This window comes from Candoia aspera, chromosome 17 (genome assembly GCF_035149785.1).
Source record: "Candoia aspera isolate rCanAsp1 chromosome 17, rCanAsp1.hap2, whole genome shotgun sequence".
NCBI lineage: Eukaryota > Metazoa > Chordata > Lepidosauria > Squamata > Boidae > Candoia > Candoia aspera.
Window position 1 is genome coordinate 2,657,699 of NC_086169.1, and position 19,098 is coordinate 2,676,796.

General features: G+C 52.6%; 1 protein-coding gene across 17 annotated transcripts in view; it reads right to left on the minus strand.

Annotated features, from left to right (window-relative positions):
- Positions 1–798: 798 nt before the first annotated feature.
- The window catches only part of TPM3 (tropomyosin 3), a 38,777-nt gene continuing 20,477 nt past the window's right edge, over positions 799–19,098 (minus strand). For 2 of the 17 annotated variants that reach the window (XM_063317039.1, XM_063317049.1), the window contains 8 exons: positions 18,899–19,032; positions 17,631–17,748; positions 16,721–16,791; positions 13,036–13,111; positions 11,680–11,742; positions 11,231–11,300; positions 9,708–9,786; positions 3,626–4,257 (listed from right to left, as the gene is read on the minus strand). In XM_063317039.1, coding sequence (XP_063173109.1) covers positions 4,236–4,257; positions 9,708–9,786; positions 11,231–11,300; positions 11,680–11,742; positions 13,036–13,111; positions 16,721–16,791; positions 17,631–17,748; positions 18,899–19,032 — 633 coding nt within the window. In that variant the 3' untranslated portion in view covers positions 3,626–4,235. Of the gene's footprint in view, positions 2,220–3,625; positions 4,258–7,590; positions 8,092–9,703; positions 9,787–11,230; positions 11,301–11,679; positions 11,743–13,035; positions 13,112–14,884; positions 14,961–16,720; positions 16,792–17,630; positions 17,749–18,898; positions 19,033–19,098 lie in introns of those variants that run through there. The other 15 variants (XM_063317040.1, XM_063317050.1, XM_063317041.1 and 12 more) reach the window with 9 other exon arrangements.

The following is a 19,098-nucleotide window of genomic DNA, read 5'->3' on the forward strand; positions in this document are numbered from 1 at the left end:
GCCCCCGCTTTGGGGTTGGTGAGCATCCACCCTTCTGGCCCAGCTGCAGTTTCGGTAGCCTCAGAACTAGCTGGGTTGCCCCAATGTGCTGGCCCTAAACTTGGGTTAACAAAACCGTGGCTGTGCCCGGAGACCTCAAAGAGAGGCTCGCTCCACCGGATGGCCTCTCTTAACCGCTTGGGGTGAACCAACAACTAAGCCACTCCGCTGGAGCTCATGTGTTGTGTGAACTTACAAGGCAGTCTGGTGGCTGATGGGGCTTAAAAAAACCCCATTCCTGACTAGACTATGGTAAATAAAATCAATTTCATTACCTAGCCTATCCCAGTGTTTTGGCTGCCCAAGGTGCCTCCCCCGCTCCTGATTTTTCACACAATGTAGGCTGCCTTCACCCCAAGCCAGTGTTTCTCAAGCTAGGCGACTTCAACCTGTGTGGACTTCAGGCTGGCTGGGGAATTCTGGGAGCTGAAGTCCACGCAGCTTGAAGCCGCCAAGCTTGAGAAACACTGCCCTAAGCCTTGACTGGTTGAGCAAACCACAACTAAGCCAGGTTTGCCCAATGCACTGGGTCATCAAAACCCTAACACCCCCCCCCCCGCTATCCAATCTCCATCCGTAACAAGCAACCCTGATCTGGTTCCCTGTGCCAGAAGAGGCAGCTAAAGAGGGAGAGAGGGGTGGTAATAGGGTTAAGAGAAATTTGAAAAACAAACACACACAAATATTGAAATGCTGCTGGGCCGATCCAGCTTACCAAAGCTAGAATCCTAGTTTTAAAAAAAAGCATCACAAGCAGGAGAGAGGGAATGCTTGTTTATTATTTCAAAAATAAAAAGACAATAAAAGACCAAGGCTTTTTTTTTTTTTTAGTATCAAAACACTTGATATAATTTCCTCATTCCCCCCCCTCCACACACACTGGCTGCGAAAAACCGTGGCAGTGCATAGTCTTCCTCCTATGAGACCCAGCAGGCTTGTACACAGATGCGTAAAGAAAAACAACAACAACACAACCTTCGGTGGATCAAGTCTCAGAGAGCATCAAGGTGTCCAATACATCCTGTTTCTCTTTAAGACGGTACGGTCGGCTCCTGGCTGGAACAGAGGAGAAAAACCCCTCACGTCCAGGAGCGCGCAAAAGGTTAAAAGCCCCACTCCTCAAAACACCCCTACGCGACAGAAGCGCCAAGCACAGAGAAAGTTAAGCCTAGGTGGGAAGAGGTTGGTTATCCAGATATAGTGGTTTCCCCAAAGCGGAAGAAATGGAACAGAACAGGGTGGGCGCAGACGGGGGTAGGGTCTTGCGAATGGTTTAAAAGCGGGTTTAGAGAAAAGGAAACCCCTTTTTTTAAAGAAACACCCCGGTACGTTTCTGACATAGTTGCTTCCCCAGCTACAAAGAGTTATAAAAACAGATTAAGACAGCAGAGAAAGGAAGCTTTGGCCCAACTCGTTACTAGAAAGCCAAATCTAAACACTCAAAAACTGGGAGGGAGGGAGGGAGGGCTGTTCCTCGCCGAGGTTAATCCCGCTCAGCTAGCGGATGCCACAAAGCGTTGCTGGTTCAGGCTACGGGATGTGCGATTATCCTACAGATCAAAGGGGTCCATCTTCCACCCCCGTTGGCGCTCCTGAGCCAAACAGCAGGAGCGCGTGGAGGGAGGCTAGCTGCGTGCCTTAAAAGCCTATCATGCCCAGGAGCCTTGGCGATACGAGCGATGCTCAGCAAGGGAGGGCTGTTACCCCCCCCACACACACAGCACCACATATTGTCCCACACTTTAAAAGGGTGCGTTTCAGACACTCGCTCCCTAGAAGAATATTCTTGCACTGGGTACACATTTTCCCTTACTTGTTGCTGATAACTTGGGAACGTTTCATGGGCAGGGAAGAGGGAGGTTGGGCAGGGGTCTATAAGCTAAGCTGGCCACAGACATCAGGAATGTAATTTATGACTTCTCTCTCCCCTTTGAGGGTTGGTGGTGGTTTTGTTTTTGTTTTTCCCCCCTAAAAAAGAAAAAAGAAAAAACCTGGCCCCAACACAGAATCACTGCTCGAGAAGCCCCATTGGCCGTGGGGTGGGAAACGGGGTGGGATGGGGAGGCTGGCTAGCCTGCAGGCTGCAGAGGGGATCTTTTACATGTCATTCAGGTCAAGCAGGGTCTGGTCCAACATCCGTTGCGTGCAGAGATGTTCCTCTTTGGTGCATTTCAACTTATCTGGAAGGAAGAGCAGAGAACGTTAAGCGTGTCCGAAGGACTCAGGCAAAGGAGTGCCTTGGCTCTGATTCCCCACCCGTAAAAGGTGCACCCTCTGGCGATGCCGTGCTGCCACGCAAAGCTTCGGTGGCAAGGGCCGTGCGTCTGCCCCACAAGCTCCCCCTCGCGCGGTTCTTGTTTACTCAGCAGCGCGCGGCTGCGTCTGGTACTCATCCATCCTGCCCAAAGATGACCAGAGCTGTGTGCGCCGTGTGCTTCGAAACAACCAACCCAGGGCCCAACATTTGAGCAAAGGGTTAAGGCGACGGCCACTTCTGTCTCAGCCCACCGTGAAGGACAAGCAAAGACCCTAACAGCCGCTATTCCTTGCCAACGTGGAGCTGGGATGCCCAGCTGTTTTGTTTCAAAGCCCCGTTCCTCGGGCCCAAATCCGGGATGGCAAGCATGCATTTTCCGCGCACTGATGACGCACAGGCACACAGGCAGCTCTGATGGCAACACGCCGGCGCTTTCGCTTGCAAGGGAAGGGAAGCGCCTCTCATGCCCCGCGTGGAGCAGATGTGCACGCCACCCAGGGATCTCCGCCACGCGCAAGTGACAGCCAGCTGTTTCGGGCAGCGGAGAATCCTAAGCTCAGGATAACAAGCGGGGACAAAGGGTCCGGCCTTTGAAAAGCTGCTTGTAAATCCAAATAAAATCACAAATGCGTTCTCTGGAGAAGAAAACTGAGGTTAATGCACACCCATGAGAACGCCCACATCAGGCAGGGCACCTTGCCAGCCTGGCCGGATCATGGTTGGTTAATTTAAATTCCTAGTTTTGGGGACACCGATCCTGCAATGCAGGCTGAGCTGAGAAAGAGCAAGTGGCCGTAAGTCCCTCCCAGGAGTTTGGGTGACAAGCGATCAGAATTCAAGCGTCCGTTTCTGGGCCAAAATCTTCACCCGTTACCGAAAGCAGCTTGCTGTGCATGGAAGCACAAACCCCGTGCGAGGATTCAGGGAACAGGTGTCCCCCAACATTCCCAACTCCGCAGCGGCAGGAGGGAAAAACCCCAGGGAGAAGCCCCATTCGGAGTCCAGTCCAAACACGAGCAGCCAGAAGTGGAAACAGCCTTCCGTTAAGCAATGAAGGATTTTCCATTTTTCCTTTTCCAAAGAAAAACATGCTTCCTACACAACCAACGGCCGCTGGCTGTTTCCAGCTCTGCATCTTGTTCCGGTCACAGCTCCTGTAGCAGCGGGACGCCTGTTCCATCAGCCGAACCGACTCCGGCGGGGGGTCGATATACCTACCCTCGGCCAACCGCAGGCGTTTTTCCTGTCTGTTGGGCAGCAGCTTTCGGTTAAAAGTTATGTGCAATCTGAGAACCCCACAGGTGGGAAAGAAGAGGACCCCAGTATACCAAGTGGGCCAGTGACTTTATTGGTACATGGAAAATAAGAAGCAAACATCGTTTTGGAAAACGTTAAGACGACAATCCGTGCAAAGGGAGCTTACAGGCAAACAGGAAAACGCTTTAGAGATATCATAAAGTGGGTGGGTGGGGAGGTGTCTCCAGAAATTTGAAAGAAGCAGTAAGGTGGGGCGGAGGGCGCGAAAAAACCCGAATCAGCACCTCTTCCCCAAGGAAGGGAAAAAAAAAAATGCTTCTGGAACACGCAACTCCGGGTCCAGGCATCTTAAGATCTTCCTGCATATTTCAGCAGTCTATAGTGGCCAACAGGCTGCGATTATGGGGCAGCGTGCTTGGTTCAAGCTTAGAAAACATAGGTGTTAAGAGGGATAAGCATCTAAGACTGTGGCTGAACAGCATTTAATCACCCTAACTTGGCTCAAAGAGAAAACGGGGGGCTCTGCCGTCAAAGGCTGGCCTTCCCGCCCTTATTAGCCTGCAGCCACACAAGAAGTGGCTTAAAAAAAAAATTGAAAAAAAAAATAAAATTGGTGGACGGTTCTCAATCACACAGATCATGCAGAGTTAACTTCAGCTCGTTAGCCAGCAGGCGGTTTTTCTCAAGCTGGCTGGACAGACGCTCTGCGGCGGTGGCCAGAAGGAAGGAGAAGGCAGATGAGGGGTGGAGGGGGGAAGAGAACGAGAAGAGAGAAAGGGGAAAGAAAAAAAAAAAAGGGGAGGTTAGTAGCCCCAAAGAAAAGCCCCCCCACCCCCGCCTCGATGACACATGCTACCCGTTGACAAAACAGGACTCGCTTTTCAGCCGGCGGCTGGAGAGGGCCAGGGAAAAAAACCAGAGGCGGAAGCCCAGGTTTCGTAGATAAGATCAACTGGAAATGCAGAAGTGGCACCCGCTCACAAGATTTAAGGCCTGAAGATTAGCCAGGGCAGCCTGCCAGCTGAGGAGCAAATAAAGCTTCCAACAGACATTAGGAGACGCCCTGCCTCGAAGCAATGCCTGCTCGCTTTGGAGCCCGCAAGCCAAGGAGACTTGCCAGTCTGTTTAGGGGCGGGTGCTGGTCCCGAACCACGGAGCAGGCTTGCTGTGGGCCAGGGGAGGCAGAGAAGGCAGCCCACCCACCCCAGAACCCAGCAGGACTTTAGGCTTCACCCACTGGTACTCCCAACCCATTTAGGGCCAAAGAAATTATCCAGAGTGACAAACTGAGATTTGTTCCCAGGCCTGCTCTGAGACAGATCCTCCCTGGAACGCAGCAACCCACCCCGTCGCTTCAGGCCCTGGAGGAAGGTGCCGGCTCTTCCTCGCCACATTTCCAAAGGGCCCAGCGTTGCTGAAGACAGCAGCAAGACCCATGCCACCGCTCCTCATGGCATGCTGTTTTCTATCGTCAGAACATCGGTGTCTTAGCTGAAGATTTAAGGTCTTCCTGGAGGGGCCTGGCCCCCAGTGTGGGATTTCCCAAAAGCCGAGGCCAGCCATTCCCACGAGAAGGCTGCAAACAGGGTCTGAAGACCGCCCTTTGCAATGGCATCGTCCTACGTTGGCATGAAGGACGTCCTACCCACTGAGCACCTTCGGTTCCTCCTATTTGCAAAGCGCAACAGAGGGAGAATGCCTGGCCTCCTTTGCGGATAGCAGATGCTGGGAACCGATCTGCTGGAGGCGTGTGTGTGTGTGTGTGTGTGTGTGTGTGTGCGCGCGCGCGCGCTGGGAAAAGGAAGTGCTTATCTGAAGCCCTGCAGAACGGCCATCACCCAAGGCACGCCAAGTTTGGTGGACCAAGGCTTCCAAGTCCCCTTTCCAATGGCTGCTTTTGTAGTGACGTTCCATTACTAAGCTTCAAGTGCCCACCTTTAGTCAAGGGGGGGGGGGTAAACAGTAAACAGAGCCCCAGCTGGGGAAGGGGGGCAGGAAAGGTGCCACGCACCGAGCAAACACCCACCTAAGGCCTCTAGAACGTTCACACCGTTGCCACGATGCACAGAAAGTGAGGGTCGGGGCCTGATGCAATAGCAGTGCGTCTCCTGTGCACAGGAGGAGCCAGTATCTGTTTTTAGCCTCCTCCTGAGGATTAGCCAGCCCTGTCTGGAAAGGCAGGCGGGGAGGAAGGGCCAAGGCTGTCCTTGCAGCGTGGAAAGGAGCTGAGAAACCAGCACAGCCCTTGCTTCCTGGCCCCACGTGCACCAGACAGAACTGGAGGATCTGTTAGAAAGCTCTGCAAGAGATTCCATTTACACCCAGGGCAGACTGGCTCCCAAATGTTCACTAATGGTGGCAAGAAAGGAACTGCGCCATCTTCTTTGTCAGTGTTTCTCAACCGTGGCAACTTTAAGATGTGTGGACTTCAACTCCCAGAACGTCCTACCCACTGAGCACCTTCGGTTCCTCCTATTTGCAAAGCGCAACGGAGGGGGAATTCTGGGAGTTGAAGTCCACACCTCTTAAAGTCGCCACAGTTGAGGAACACTGTTCTATATCCTCCCTGCCGTTCTAAATTAAATCACTGAAATAAAAGATGGAGTAAAGGGAGTGGTGTGATGGAAAGGGAGCTAGGGACCCACCCTGGCCCCAAGATTTCACATTCTGAGCACATTTTGTGCCCCCATCTTGGGAACAGAAGGCAAGGCCGGGACTGCTTCTCAAAATCGTTGATGACCATCTTTCCAGGTCAGCTTCGTTTTTCAAACCGCTGAGCCCTGGGCTCCTTCCCCCATCTTACGACCCCGTGCTTTAGCACACACAAGCCAAGCACGCCGCTTTCCGAAAAGCCCTTGGCCCAGAAACCCTGCAAACCAGGCTTCCTTTTTGGAAACCCAGCCGGCCTGGTTGGAAATACAGCACCTGCAGAGAAGCAGCTTCATACGGGATCAGGGATGCTCAGGGCTGCAGATGCTCCAAAGGACCAGTTTTTTGTTTTTTTAAGCAAGCAGGAATGTGCAGAACTGGTTTTATTTTATGCGCGGGACGGACGAACAACCTAACGGGGCCTCAAGGAGCAGGCCGCAGCCGTGGGTAGGAGGGTTTTCATGTGGTTTCATCTTGTGCCCGTTCCAAGACACGGAGGCCCAATTCGCTGCCCCTCGCCTTTTGGCCACCTCCATTTGGACTACTGCAATGTGCTCTCCCTGGGGCTTCTCTTGAAGGCCCTTCAGAAGTCGCAGCTGGTCCGAAATGCAGCAGTGTGGGTAGCTATGGTGTGCCTTGTTCGCCCGGGGAACCTCTCCCCTCCATGAATTCCACTGGATCCCTGTGGGCTTCCAAGGCAAGGGTCTGTCTGTCTGTCTGTCTCCTAGAAAGCCTTCATGGTGTCGGGCCGGACAACATGCAGGACCACCTGTCTCCATTATGTCTGCTTCTCCCACCAGGCCTGGCAGGGTGGGCATGTGCCAACCCCCCCTTGTTCTAGCAATGTCATCAAATGAGACCAGGAAGGGGCCCTCTGTGTCTGGACACCTGTCCTACAGAACAGCAGAAATGTGGACGGCCCTGACCTTGTGGGCCTTCTGTAAGGCATTCAAGACCCAGTTCTTCCCCCCAAGCCTTTGCTCCTGGGCAAGAGCTGAGCCTGTTCAACATGGCGATGGCTTATGAGTTTTACCCCAGGCGTGGAACGTTCCTTTTTCATTTTTAACACCAACGGTGGCTTTTATTGACTGTTAGCGTCCATATCAAATAGGTAATCGACAAGTAAACTGGAAGCTGGGGGGGTGGGCAGGAGAGGGAATCAAGACTCCGTTTAATGCAACCCTTTGAAACGATTTCCCCTTTCTCCTCTTCCAAAAGATGCACGGCGGTTTCTGAAATCTGGGGAGGTCTAGGTGCTTGGGGAAGGGGGGGGGTGCCCAACGAAGGTGCTGCAAAACTCGAACATCTCCCCATCCCACCCCCACAGTTCCAGGGAGCAGAGGCCTGGGCTGTTTGCCGGCAAGGAAAGAAAAGATACAGAAGCTGAGGCGAATGCATTTTGCCTATATTCCATCCCGACAGTTACACAAATCAGCAGTAAGGAAACAGCCTTGTGTCACAGGCACTACGCAGCAGCAATGCTTCTGAGCCTCGCCCCAGTCCCACGCCGCCGCTTGTCACCTCCCGCCGCAAGCCAGCGAGGGGGGAGAGGCTGTCCGCAGAGAAGAAAACCCAGCCCCCTCCCAAAGCTGCCCCAGGAAAGTCTGCTAACGCCAAAGATCACAAAGGCGGCTCTGTTTCGGAGAGATCCCACAGCGTGCAAGGCCAGGCGGCCATCCCCGCCGGGCGGAGGACGCACTCGTGCAAATGGAGGACCCTCCTCGTCCTGGTGTGAGACGCATGTGCAATTTGGTGGGGGGGGGGGAGGCAGGACTTCGGAAGGGAGGGAGGAGAGAGAGACCAGGCCCGGGTGAAATAAAAAAAAAGGGGGGCCCCTCAAAAGCTGCAGGCAGAGCCGCTAAGTGGAGCTTTGGAATCACAAGTTTTATCTGTGTGCGAGAGAAAGAGAGAGAGAACGTTTAGGTTTTCAGGAAAGGAGGGGGTTTGATGCAGCAAGCAAGGGGAGGGGAAAGCAGAAAAGCAGAGCAGGACCCTGGTGAGATGACAACGGAGGGGTGCGGTTACGAGAAGCGAAGGGTTAAGGGGTAAGCCGAGTTCACACAACCATGCCAACACCCATATGAAACCGCCAGGTTACATCACCGCCAACGAGTTCTGAGGAGGGTTAAACTGGAGCCACTCACGCGAGACCCTTTGCTAAAAATCTACCTGCGACGCCCCAGCACCACACCTCAGTCCAATCGACCACACACACACACACACCCGTCAGGGGGATGCCAAGGGCTCCCGGACCGTGAGAAGAGGACCCAGCCTGGCTGGACCATCTGTCTCCCTTCCGGGTGCCCTTCCTACAGCTCCCATCAGCGGATTCTCTGCAAGCTGTAAAGGAGGCCCAAAGCTGAGGAAGATAATCCAGTGCCGGGCAATCTAATGTGGCCATTGGAGTCACCGGTGTTTTGAGGGCGCAGGAGTGTTTTTTTGGGAAGAGGGCAGTTCCTCAGTGAAAGAGGAAAGGGGTTGTCTGCTCGGGATTCAATGGTGCAAGGAGGGTGCTTCTAGGAAAGTCAAGGGCCCCGGCCCTGTTACTGTCCGGCTGTTGCCTGAAAACAGCCACTCAACGTTTCTAGAGGTCCACCTTGCAGGGAAAAGCTGGTCAAAGGCCATCTGGTGCCAGAGACGTCGCCTGGAGTGTTCATGGCCCACCTTCATCCTGGCTTCTATCAGACCAGGATGGGAAACTTCTGGGCCTGCCTTTCGTGGCTGGAGCACGTTACAAACCAGGCCAGGTTTAGCCCCAAGCTTAGCTTGACTTTTGTTCTGCGGCACTCTGGAATTTCCAACCTCTTGCAAAAGAACGGTCTTCTCGCGAAAAGCCGTGAGCCAAGTTACGCCTTTCCCTAGGCGGCTCTGTTTCTGCCCGGCCCTCGCCCCAGTGAAATCGTTAAGTTTTATTCAGAAAGGGGCTGCTTAGATTCATTTCTCCCGTTCTTGGGATGGGGTGGAGCAAAATTTGGGATCCCTTGGGCTCCGTCACCAGAATTTAACCCTGGTCTGGGACCAGACAACCTGGTAAACGAAAATAAGGTGAGGGAAAGCGTGTCGTGAGAATGGCACCCAGCCGTCCTTGTGCGCACCCTCTGTGGCTGGTTGGCAGCGTTCAAGCTTCAAACCACAGCAGCGCAGAGTTGGCGAGAAATCCCCATGCGGGTGCTTTTTATAAGGGGTTGGTGTCTCCCCCAAAGCTGAGACTGAGGGTTGAAGGACAGTTAAGCACCCACAGAAAGTCGCATTTTGTGACAAGAGGAACAAGGCCTGGCTAACCTAGGGAGGGTGTGTGTCCCAGAGGCGTGCAACGTGCCCCGGAATCACGCAAGTTGTGGCAACAGCACAGGTTACTCAAGCTGCCGTGAGCATCACTTAACCCAACCCCTGCATAGCTCCGGTGCTGCTTTGCCCCCCGCTTCACCAGCACACACAGCATGCCCAACAGAAGGCCAACACGCAAGCGCCCCCCCCCCAGCGCACTCCAAACGTTGATATTTACATGGAAGTCATATCATTGAGAGCATGGTCCAGTTCCTCACTAATGGCTTTGTACTTCAGTTTCTGAGAGTAGAGCTCGTCTAAAAAAATGGGGGGGGGAGGACGTCACAACAGAGAATAGAGGGGGGAGTTCGGCGTTGGAAGGTCCAAGTCAGACAGGGCTGGCTCCACTGGATGCAAGCTGCAGGGGTAACCGCGATCCAACCCCAAATTTCAAGGCCCTCTGGAGGGCGCTGCCTTTATAAAAACCACGCATTTCCTGCTCCCCCTGCCTGAGGGATACTCAGCCACGTTTTCAAGGGTGGTGGCAGGGTATCCCAATGCGCTCGGTTAAGAAAGCCTTGCATTACGCATCCAGGGGCTTTGAAACCACTCCAGAGCCTAAGGCAAGAAGAATGCAGATACCGCTTCGGCTAAAGACTTCAGCTCAATTCCCCTTCGGCTCAACAGTTCTATGACTATTCCTGATTACAGGCTTTAGCGGCTTATCTTTTTGCCCCAAAATGTGGCTTTTTCTGGGGGGGCGGGGTGGGTGCACCAAAGGAACGCTGGGGATCCCACTACCATTCCTAGGATTTGAGAATGGAGAAAGAATCCTTCGTAGATTCATTTCAAGCACGGGGTTTAGGTCCCCCTGAAGACTCCAGTGGAAAGCGGGCTTTAACAATTCTACTTTATCTCAATGAAATTAAAGAGAAAATATCTCCCACCCACAGTACAGAAGGAAAACGTGACGATCGGAAACCAAGCTTTGGCCTAAGTTATTTTGTGCTGGTGACACACGGTTTTCAGATTCCGCACTGCACCACCGAGGAGGACATAATTTCATTTGAATTTGTCGGGAAATACAGCCGCCGTTCCGTGCGGGCCCCGAAAGGCTCAAGAAATCACTTCCAGCTCAGAGATGAGCCATTTACCTTCTCCTGACCATTTTATGTTTAAAAACATACGAGCCAGATCAGGCCCAAGGGCCCGCCACTTCCCAGAGTCTGCAACTTGCAAAACACAGAAAACTTGCACATTCTTCCTTTACGAGGGAAACAGTTAGCTATCTCCCTAATGCGTCAAGGGATGGCTGACGCGAAATCTCTGAGAGAAACAGAGATAAATTGTGTGCTGAAGCAAATATATCCAGTGACTGAGACTTCTGGAGCCTAATCTCTTTCCCCTTTCAACAAATCTGGTTAAAGACGACTGTGTGGGAATCTGTGGCTGTTTAGCTGTGAGCGGCTGGCTGAGGTTCTGAGTGTCCTCCATAGCTAGCATCTGGTTCCAACCGGAGAGCTCACACAAACTTCCGCCTGTGCTGTCGTGCACACCGGCTGCGGATCGGAAGTGGGAAACCTACTGTCCTCCAGACATTGCGTGCTCCGTCTTCCAGCAGCCCACAGCACCCCAGTGATGGACAGTGAGAGTCGGGAAGATCTGGAGAACCACCCATTCCTCACCCTTGTTCTAAACCTTGGTGGTAATGTATCGCTTCCATGAAGCCCCACGCAATACTGATTTTCAGGCAGAACTTACCTTCCAAGTCATCGACGGTCTTCTCCAGTTTGGCTACCGATCTCTCGGCGAACTCGGCACGGGTCTCGGCCTGTGGAAGGAAGGAGAAAATCGGTCAGCCATGGAAGGAGACTGAGTTGCTATTAGGCCTAGAGCCCAAAGAGGTTCCTGACTGAATTATGGGATGGGTTTAAGCCAGGGCAGGCAGAAAAGAGGTTAAGGGATCCAAGCAACTGAAAGACTGCCCGTTCTCCCCAAAACACCAGGCTGCTAAATCGGAAGCCAAAGGAAAAATGGAAGTGATTTGTGCAAGAGATACACCCACTAAACCTAGCGTGGGCTCTTTAGTTCCAGCTTAGCACAATAGGCAAGCTGGTCATGTTTGGGCGTCCCCTCCAAACTCAAATGTGTGCTTTCCACACCCGTTATTAAGATTCTCTCTGATACACACAGCCTCGCACGCCACTCACCTCCTTGAGTTTATCAGTCAAAATCTTGATCTCCTCTTCATATTTGTCCTCTTTTTGAGAATACTGGAGGGAGAGAAAGAGACTCAAGATCTGACCGCGACAGTGCGCACATCACTAGCACATCACCCCTCAGTAGCAGCTCCCTGGATTGGGCAGATCCCCCTCAAATAATTTGTTTGGGGTTTATTCTACAGGTAGTCCTCACTTAATAACAGGGACCAGAAATTTGGTGAAGGTGTGGTCGTTAAGTGAGCCACCACACGACCAGACCTGATTTTACAACCTGATTACGTGAGCACGGGGGTGGTGCGACAATTTGCAACAGCCATCAGTGTGAGTACAGGCCGCAAAGCACTGTTTCTGAGCCCGTCGTAACCTTGGACTGTCTTTAAACAAACGGTTGTTAAACAAGGACTACCTGCCTTTCAGCTAGAAATATGGGAGAGGGCAACAGGAGTCTTTTCACTGCTCTCTGAAGTCAACATAGTTTGACTCAGGCAATAGGCTCTTCAGGATTATTAAACCTTGGCTTAGTCTGTCATGTGAATCTAGCCACTGGGAATCAAGCTCTAATTTACAAACCCACACTCACTATGAGCCAGCCCATCAGCCTAATTTGACCTGTGAAGCTAGCCAAATTTCTAGGGGTTTTTTTCACCCCCAAGCTTCTTAGTGCCCCTTTTTATCCAAGGGGCCGCAGGAATTTTTGCTGGCTGCCTTGTTTAAAAAAGGATTAACAACAGGATAGGCAACCTGTGATCTCCAGCATCCTTTCCAGGTCTCCTTCCTGGCTGTAGCAGCCAAGAAGGGAAGAAGCAGAGCCAAAAGGTTTATAATCCTCACATTTCTCCCACTGGGAAGATACAAGCTGAGAGGAGAAAGAGACCCCTCATTGGACTCACCCAAACTCTTCCAGCTTAACCACAATGGCTGCCTTTGAAGTATAAATCAGAGGCAAGGCACCCTTGCCTACATGTGCCAAGCCTGAATCTTGGTAAAGCAATCTTGATTACAGAATTGGGGAGAAGCGAGAAGTGGAACAATTAAGGACATGGCAAATTGTCAGCTATCGTTAAGTCCTAAAGCACACCCTAGAATACTTTTAAAAGTATTTTACTTTAAAAAGACACGATGCTACGGATTATACAGCTACGGAGACCTAGAATTATGATATCCAAGATGTAACTAACACAGTCGACCAACCACTGACCCCAAGAAGGCCACACACTTAGTTTTCCCAGCAGAACAAGAAACCGATGCCTGAAAAGGCCACAGAAGGCTTTGCGATTTTATTTCTTTAAAAAAAAAAAAGGCAAATAATGATTTTATTTCTAAGCAGGGACGGAACCACCCTACCTTCTCGGCCTGAGCCTCAAGCGATTTGAGGTTGTTGGTGACATTCTTCAACTCTTCTTCCAACTCTGAACATTTACTGCACGTGTTGGCAAGGCAGAAAAGAAAGGATAGGGAAAAAAAAGAAGGGGAAAGGGGAGGAAGGACAGACAGGAGAGAGAGAGAGAGAGAGAAACAGAGTGAATCTGTGGATTGGGGAAGCGGCTGAGATTTTGAGAGGACCTCCCTGGGGCATCAGCACCCGGCTGTAATTACTTGGGGTCAATGCAGCGTATAAAGTGTTTGAGAAAATAGTCCAGGGATATTTTAACCAACAATTTACATTAGGTGGGGGGGGTTTCCCCCCATCCTCCCTAGGCCACCAGCTGCCAGGAAAGTAAATGCTTGCTCAGATCATTTTCCAGAGCTTCTGACACTAGTCAGACGCCCGCGCGTAGCTTCATCCCTAACCCTTGAAGGAGAACATTCACCTCCAACCCCTCTCTCTGACACTCCAGCCCGAGCATTTCAGCCTCAAGGGGCGGCTTTTAATGTCGGCTTGCGGCCTTTCCAGCTTAAAGGGTAACGTTCTGCTTTGCAGAACCAGTCACTGTATGGAGAATACGACGCCTTCTTCCTAAATTCACCCTTCCTGGATGCGCTTATCTGCGAAAGGATCACACTTCAGCAAATCACACCCCGTTTTATGGGAAACACGCAAGGGCCGAATCCAATGTGCATTTCCGCGACAACGCTGTGCAAATTTCCTCAAGAGGCAGGCTTGCTCAAACCAGCAAGGACCACTTCTTTATTTCAGAACGCGGGCTTTTCTTTTCGAGCCCAAGGCCGAGCATCCAGCGCTTTACGGAATGCACGTGGGGCACCAGAGAAAAGCCCAAAAGGGCTTAGAAAACGCAGAAAAAGGCAGCTATGGAACTCTGCATCTTATATAAGTTGGATCTCACCTCCCAGCCGCTGGCAAACATAGATCTCTTTCCCGGACGGGCGTGTATCAATGCATCCTTAAGGTACAGGGTCTCTGTTCCCTTGTGAATTTAGCTCTATATTACGCAAGCCTCCTCTTAGCTTGCTGCAGCCAAGGCTTAACAGGCAGCCTTGTATGATAGAAGCGCCCCTCCCCGTTGCTCCCCAACTGCCCTGGGACTTCATCTCCCAGAATTCTGTGTTGTCTAGGAGGAGAACCTAATTAGCAGGCACTTCCGATACAGCTCCGGGCTTCAGCTGGCTGGCTGAGGAACTGGTGCATCAGAACATCTGTGATTTGAACGCTCCTCAACTATCAGAGGTCCTGGGAGGCCAAGACTGGGCCTACTGGGGGCAAAGGAGCGATATGAAGTATGTAGACACCCCCCCCCTTGCAGACTGACATTCGATTTTCCATTCTTCTCCCTCTTCTGTTCTTTTAATTCTAACCTAGGCCTTCCTGCTTAGAGCCGTGGAAAACCAAGCTATCGGTTTTCAGCAGCCATGGCCAGAGTGGAGACTCCAGGATGCCAACTTTAGGGTGGCCCAAGGATTAACTAAATGGGGGCAACACAGCCTCCAAGCTGCAATGATGGTCCCCAGGTGGGATGTGCCCAGCTGTGCCAGGGCTGGCTTCGACATGGAATCTGGTAGGAGCTGCCTGGCTAAAAACAGCCTCAGCAACTGTCTGCTCAACAGAAAGCAAAAACAACAAAAAAGGGGGGAAAGTGGATGGGAGACAGCAAGGTTAGGACAAGCAGAGCACGTAAAGCATCTAAGGCAGCAAGAAGAGGAGGAAGAGGAGGCGAGATATGCATGAAGGAGCAGGGGTAGGGGACAACGAGAATTAAGAGCTTTAGTGCTCAAGGAAGGGGAAAGGGATTAGTACCTTTTCTTCAGCCTGAGAAAGGAACTTCAAGTTTTGATCCATCAACCGGTTCTGCTCATTCAGTTCCCGTAAACGGCTGGTTAGGGACGGCCAGGCGGAGAGGCACGGGTCGAAGGGGAGAGGGGCCGAAAGGAGCAGCAGCGACAACAACGGAAAAGAGACAAAGCGCAGCCGTAAAAGGGGCGGGGGGGGGGGGAGAGAGAAAAAAGGAAAAAACAAAAGAAAAATAAAGGTCGGTCACAACACATGCTCGGCAGGCAGGGGCATCGTGGTTTCACTCGGGGGGGCCAAGCGGGCCATTCTGCGGGGTGCATGCCACTGGTGGGGGGGGGGACGCATTACACGAGGCCAAGAAGCACAACAGTGAGAAGCAGCTGCTGCTTCCTTGTGGAGGGCTGTTCAACCCATCATCCCCAGCTACTCAGACATGCAACCAATCTGGGGAAAACAAGGCTGCTCTATCAAAGCAGGGGGTGCAGGAAGTGGTGCAGTGGGGGGGGATTTTAACAGCTGGCGGCCAGCTGCTCAGGGGAATGGGAGGACTGACAGCTTGGAAAAACCCCCCCCCAGGAAAGACCAACCCTTGCTTCTTCCCTTTCATCTTCGGCCACCCGAAAGAGGGCCGTGGGGGATTTTCGAGGGATTTCCTAAGGATTCAGAAGGGGTGATGGGGCCGCTAAGCTTCACGGGAGAGTTCATGGCCCCTCAGGCTGCATGGATGCCCATGTCTTTAAGGATCGGTAGGATGCCCTACCGCTTCACGAGGCCATGCCATTCGCAGCTCCCCAGAGCGAGGAACAGACCTCTAAAAATGTCACAAACTAAGTTAGACAGATGTGGCTTAGTTCTGAGGGGTGTGTGTGTGGGTGTGTGTGTGTGTGTGTGTGTGTGTGTAGTGGTAGCATAAAATCTGCCTTAGAACTTGAGTCTGGATTCCAATTTCTTTTTTAGAAATGGGATGAACACAGGCCTGGCTCCCAAACGAACTATCCAAGCGCTTGGAAGTTTCCTCCTTCCACAGGGAGGAAGGCTACCAAGACCAGTGTTATTAATCTGTGTGTGTGTGTGTGTGTGTGTGTGTGTGTTTTAAAAGGGAAGTGGGGAGAAAGGCAGGGGAACTGACATTTGACCGTAATGCTTCTGCTGTTCCTTTTCTCGAGTTTCAAGCGGCCCCAGGAGATACCGCTGATTTTATTACACCCTTAAGAAGTCCTGCGACGAGAGCTTAAGAGCTCTGGGAAAGATTTCACCTGCCCATCCAGACACGGGAGCCTGTCTCATGCTTCTGGAGGCGTCTAGCTCCCTCCCCAGCTGTGCTTTGGCACATCGGTACCCCAGATGGGTGGCAGACCCCGCCTAAAGCTCGGAAGGCTCTGACTGGACAGTCTGTGCGAGGTCCCCGAGAGAGAGGACACCCCAACAGCGGTGGGAATGACCTTACGGGTCATGGGAGACACCCTGCTAAAAACAAGAATCCAAGATTGACACCCCCCGCCAGGAACCGAGCATCTGCAGGGTCCCTGTCAAAGGACATAGCTGGCTGGGACTCTGACCCGAAACAGCCTGGCTAAATTTTGCGGCCATTCCTGCTTTTCATTCCGCTTTGTGCTTGCAGTCCCTGAACAGGGACCTCTCACTGCATCCAGGGTGCATCCAAGGTCCTTCCAACCAGGAGAGACTTCCAGCCCTCCTCCCCCGCTGCTTCAGGCCTCGTCTAACTGGGAAGCGGGGAGCCAGGCCGCTGGTGTTAGCATGCATGCGGGGCACGGGCAGGGCGGAGGGGGGGTGTCATGCTAAAGGAGGAAGGAAGGAAGCTGGGGAGGGCGCAACACTCACGATTCGGCCAGTTCAGCTCTTTCCTCTGTACGCTCCAGGTCTCCCTCGATGATCACCAGTTTACGAGCAACCTGGGGAGGAACCCAAGGGGATTTCAATGAGGCTTGGTTATTAAAAGAGAAGGTGCCACGCCCAAGCTCGGGAGCCGAACGAAGAGCCTTGGGCGCAGCGTTTCGCAGCCTCAGCGGCTTTAAGATGGGTGGACTTCAACTCCCAGAGTTCCCAATTCCCAAAATTTTAATTTTAAATACATTCTGGGAGTTGAAGTCCGCCCATCTTAAAGTCGCTGAGGCTGCGAAACGCTGCTTGGGGGAGTTGGGAAAGGCCCCGCCGATCCAGAAGGGGAAAAACGAAAGATCCCTCGGGGGCCTCACTCAGACACACAGCCAGCAGCCCTCTGCACGTCCACTAAGAGCTGATCGCCCTGGGCCGCCCCCTCCCTGGGTGAAAGTCAAGCGACCGCCTCGGAGAGATCTGGCGCCCGTGGGCTTCAGGCTGTATAGATCAACTCTAGGACTTCCGATGGAGAGATGTCGTCTTCCTCAGCCCTGCCTGGCGATACAGAGGCTGCCCCAAGGCGGCGCCGCCGACCCACAAAACCAGAGGGGTTCTCCCTCTGAGCTGCAGCCCGTCCCTTAAAACGAAAGGCTCTAGTCCTCATGATGCCGAAGGAAGGCTGCGCTGGAGGAACGCCAACGCCGCCTTAGCGTCGGAACGCTGCTCCGCAGAGCTCAGCCTTATCCGTTGAGAAACTGCAGCCTTACGGGGCCGGGGCCAAACTCTCTCTGCCTGGGTCCGAAGCGGGATGTTTGTACGTACTCTGCCCTGACATCCCCCGCCTCCCGAAGAATTCCAGATTATCCAGGGAAACTGCAAAGGAACTATATGGTCAGAATTGAGGGCCACCCACCTCCTCGTACTTCCGGTCGGCTTCCTCAGCAATGTGCTTGGCCTCTTTCAGTTGGATCTCCTGCAGCTCCATCTTCTCTTCATCTTTCAGGGCTCTGTTTTCAATGACTTTCATGCCCCTGTCAGGAGGGGAGAGAGAACCCGGCGCTGATCTACCCGAAGCACAGCTAACGCCCCAAAGCAGGAGGCAGCGTTGGGAGCCGGGAGGTAACTGGCTAAAGCTGAGTTGTTTGTATTATAGGCAGTCCTTCCTTAACAACCATTTAGTGATGGTTCGGACTCACAATGGTGTGGGAAAAACAGGCTTATGACAGGTCCTCACACTTACGACCACTGCAGTGTCCCCGTGGTCACGATTCGGGCACATGGCAACTGGGTCGCATTTATGACTGTTGCGGTGTCCCACGGTCACGCGACTGCCATTTTCAACCTTCCCAGCTGGTTTCTGGCAAGCAAAAGCAATGGGGAACCACGCAATCCGCTTAATGGCCACAAGGCTTGCTTAATGCCTGTGGTGATCCACTTAACAACTCCCAGTCATAAAATAGGGTCCGATTTGCTTAATGACCGCTTTGCAGCAACCAAAATTCTGGTCTCAATTGTGGTCGTTAAGCGAGGACTACCTTATTTATTCTATTTATATAGAATACACCAGTTATTCTGGAGGAGTTTAGGGCTGAACTGGGCCACTGTCGGGATCCCTTAATTTTAAAGGAATGGGATTTCCACTTTCATTTACCATGACTGGTCTACTGCTGTATTTGACCACTGCAGCAGACTGCTAAGAACAGCCAGAGGTGGGTCTGTCCTCGTCTTCATTTTGAACGGCTGTGATTCCTGTGGATCTCTTCAAGCCTTCATACCTTGCAAGCCGCCCAGCAGCTCTTAGGATGTGGCAGGATATCGTAGGTGTAAATCAAACAGTGACCCAGCCAAAAGTGGTATGGGGGTCTCCCTGCTGCTTCAGGTCCCGGCCTGAAGAAGGCTCACCCAACGCCTTCGGGCCAAACTTCTCCTCCCACCCTCAAGCCGATTGATTTTTTAATTCTGTACACTCCCCAGGGTCACATTGGTGTAGTGGGGTGGTCTTATGAATCTTTAAATAAATATTCAAGCCAGGATACTCCAGCTTCCACCCCCTCCTCCTGCGAAGATCTTACTCGAGCATCCCACCCCTCGGCCCTAATCTGTTCAGCCTGCACGGGGGGTCTCTTCAGCTCTCCCAAGCCGGCCGGAAGGCCCCTCGCTCACCAGCCAGCGCCCACCCACCTCTCGCTCTCGTCTGCAGCCTTCTCCGCTTCCTCCAATTTTTGCAAGGCTGTCGCGAGACGCTCCTGGGCCCGGTCCAGTTCCTCCTCAACCAGCTGGATGCGGCGGTTCAAGGATGCGACCTCGGCTTCGGCCTGGGGTGGGGGGAAGAGAGGTGACAATAACGAGCTGCTTCTTCCAGAGGCGTTGGACTGTGATGC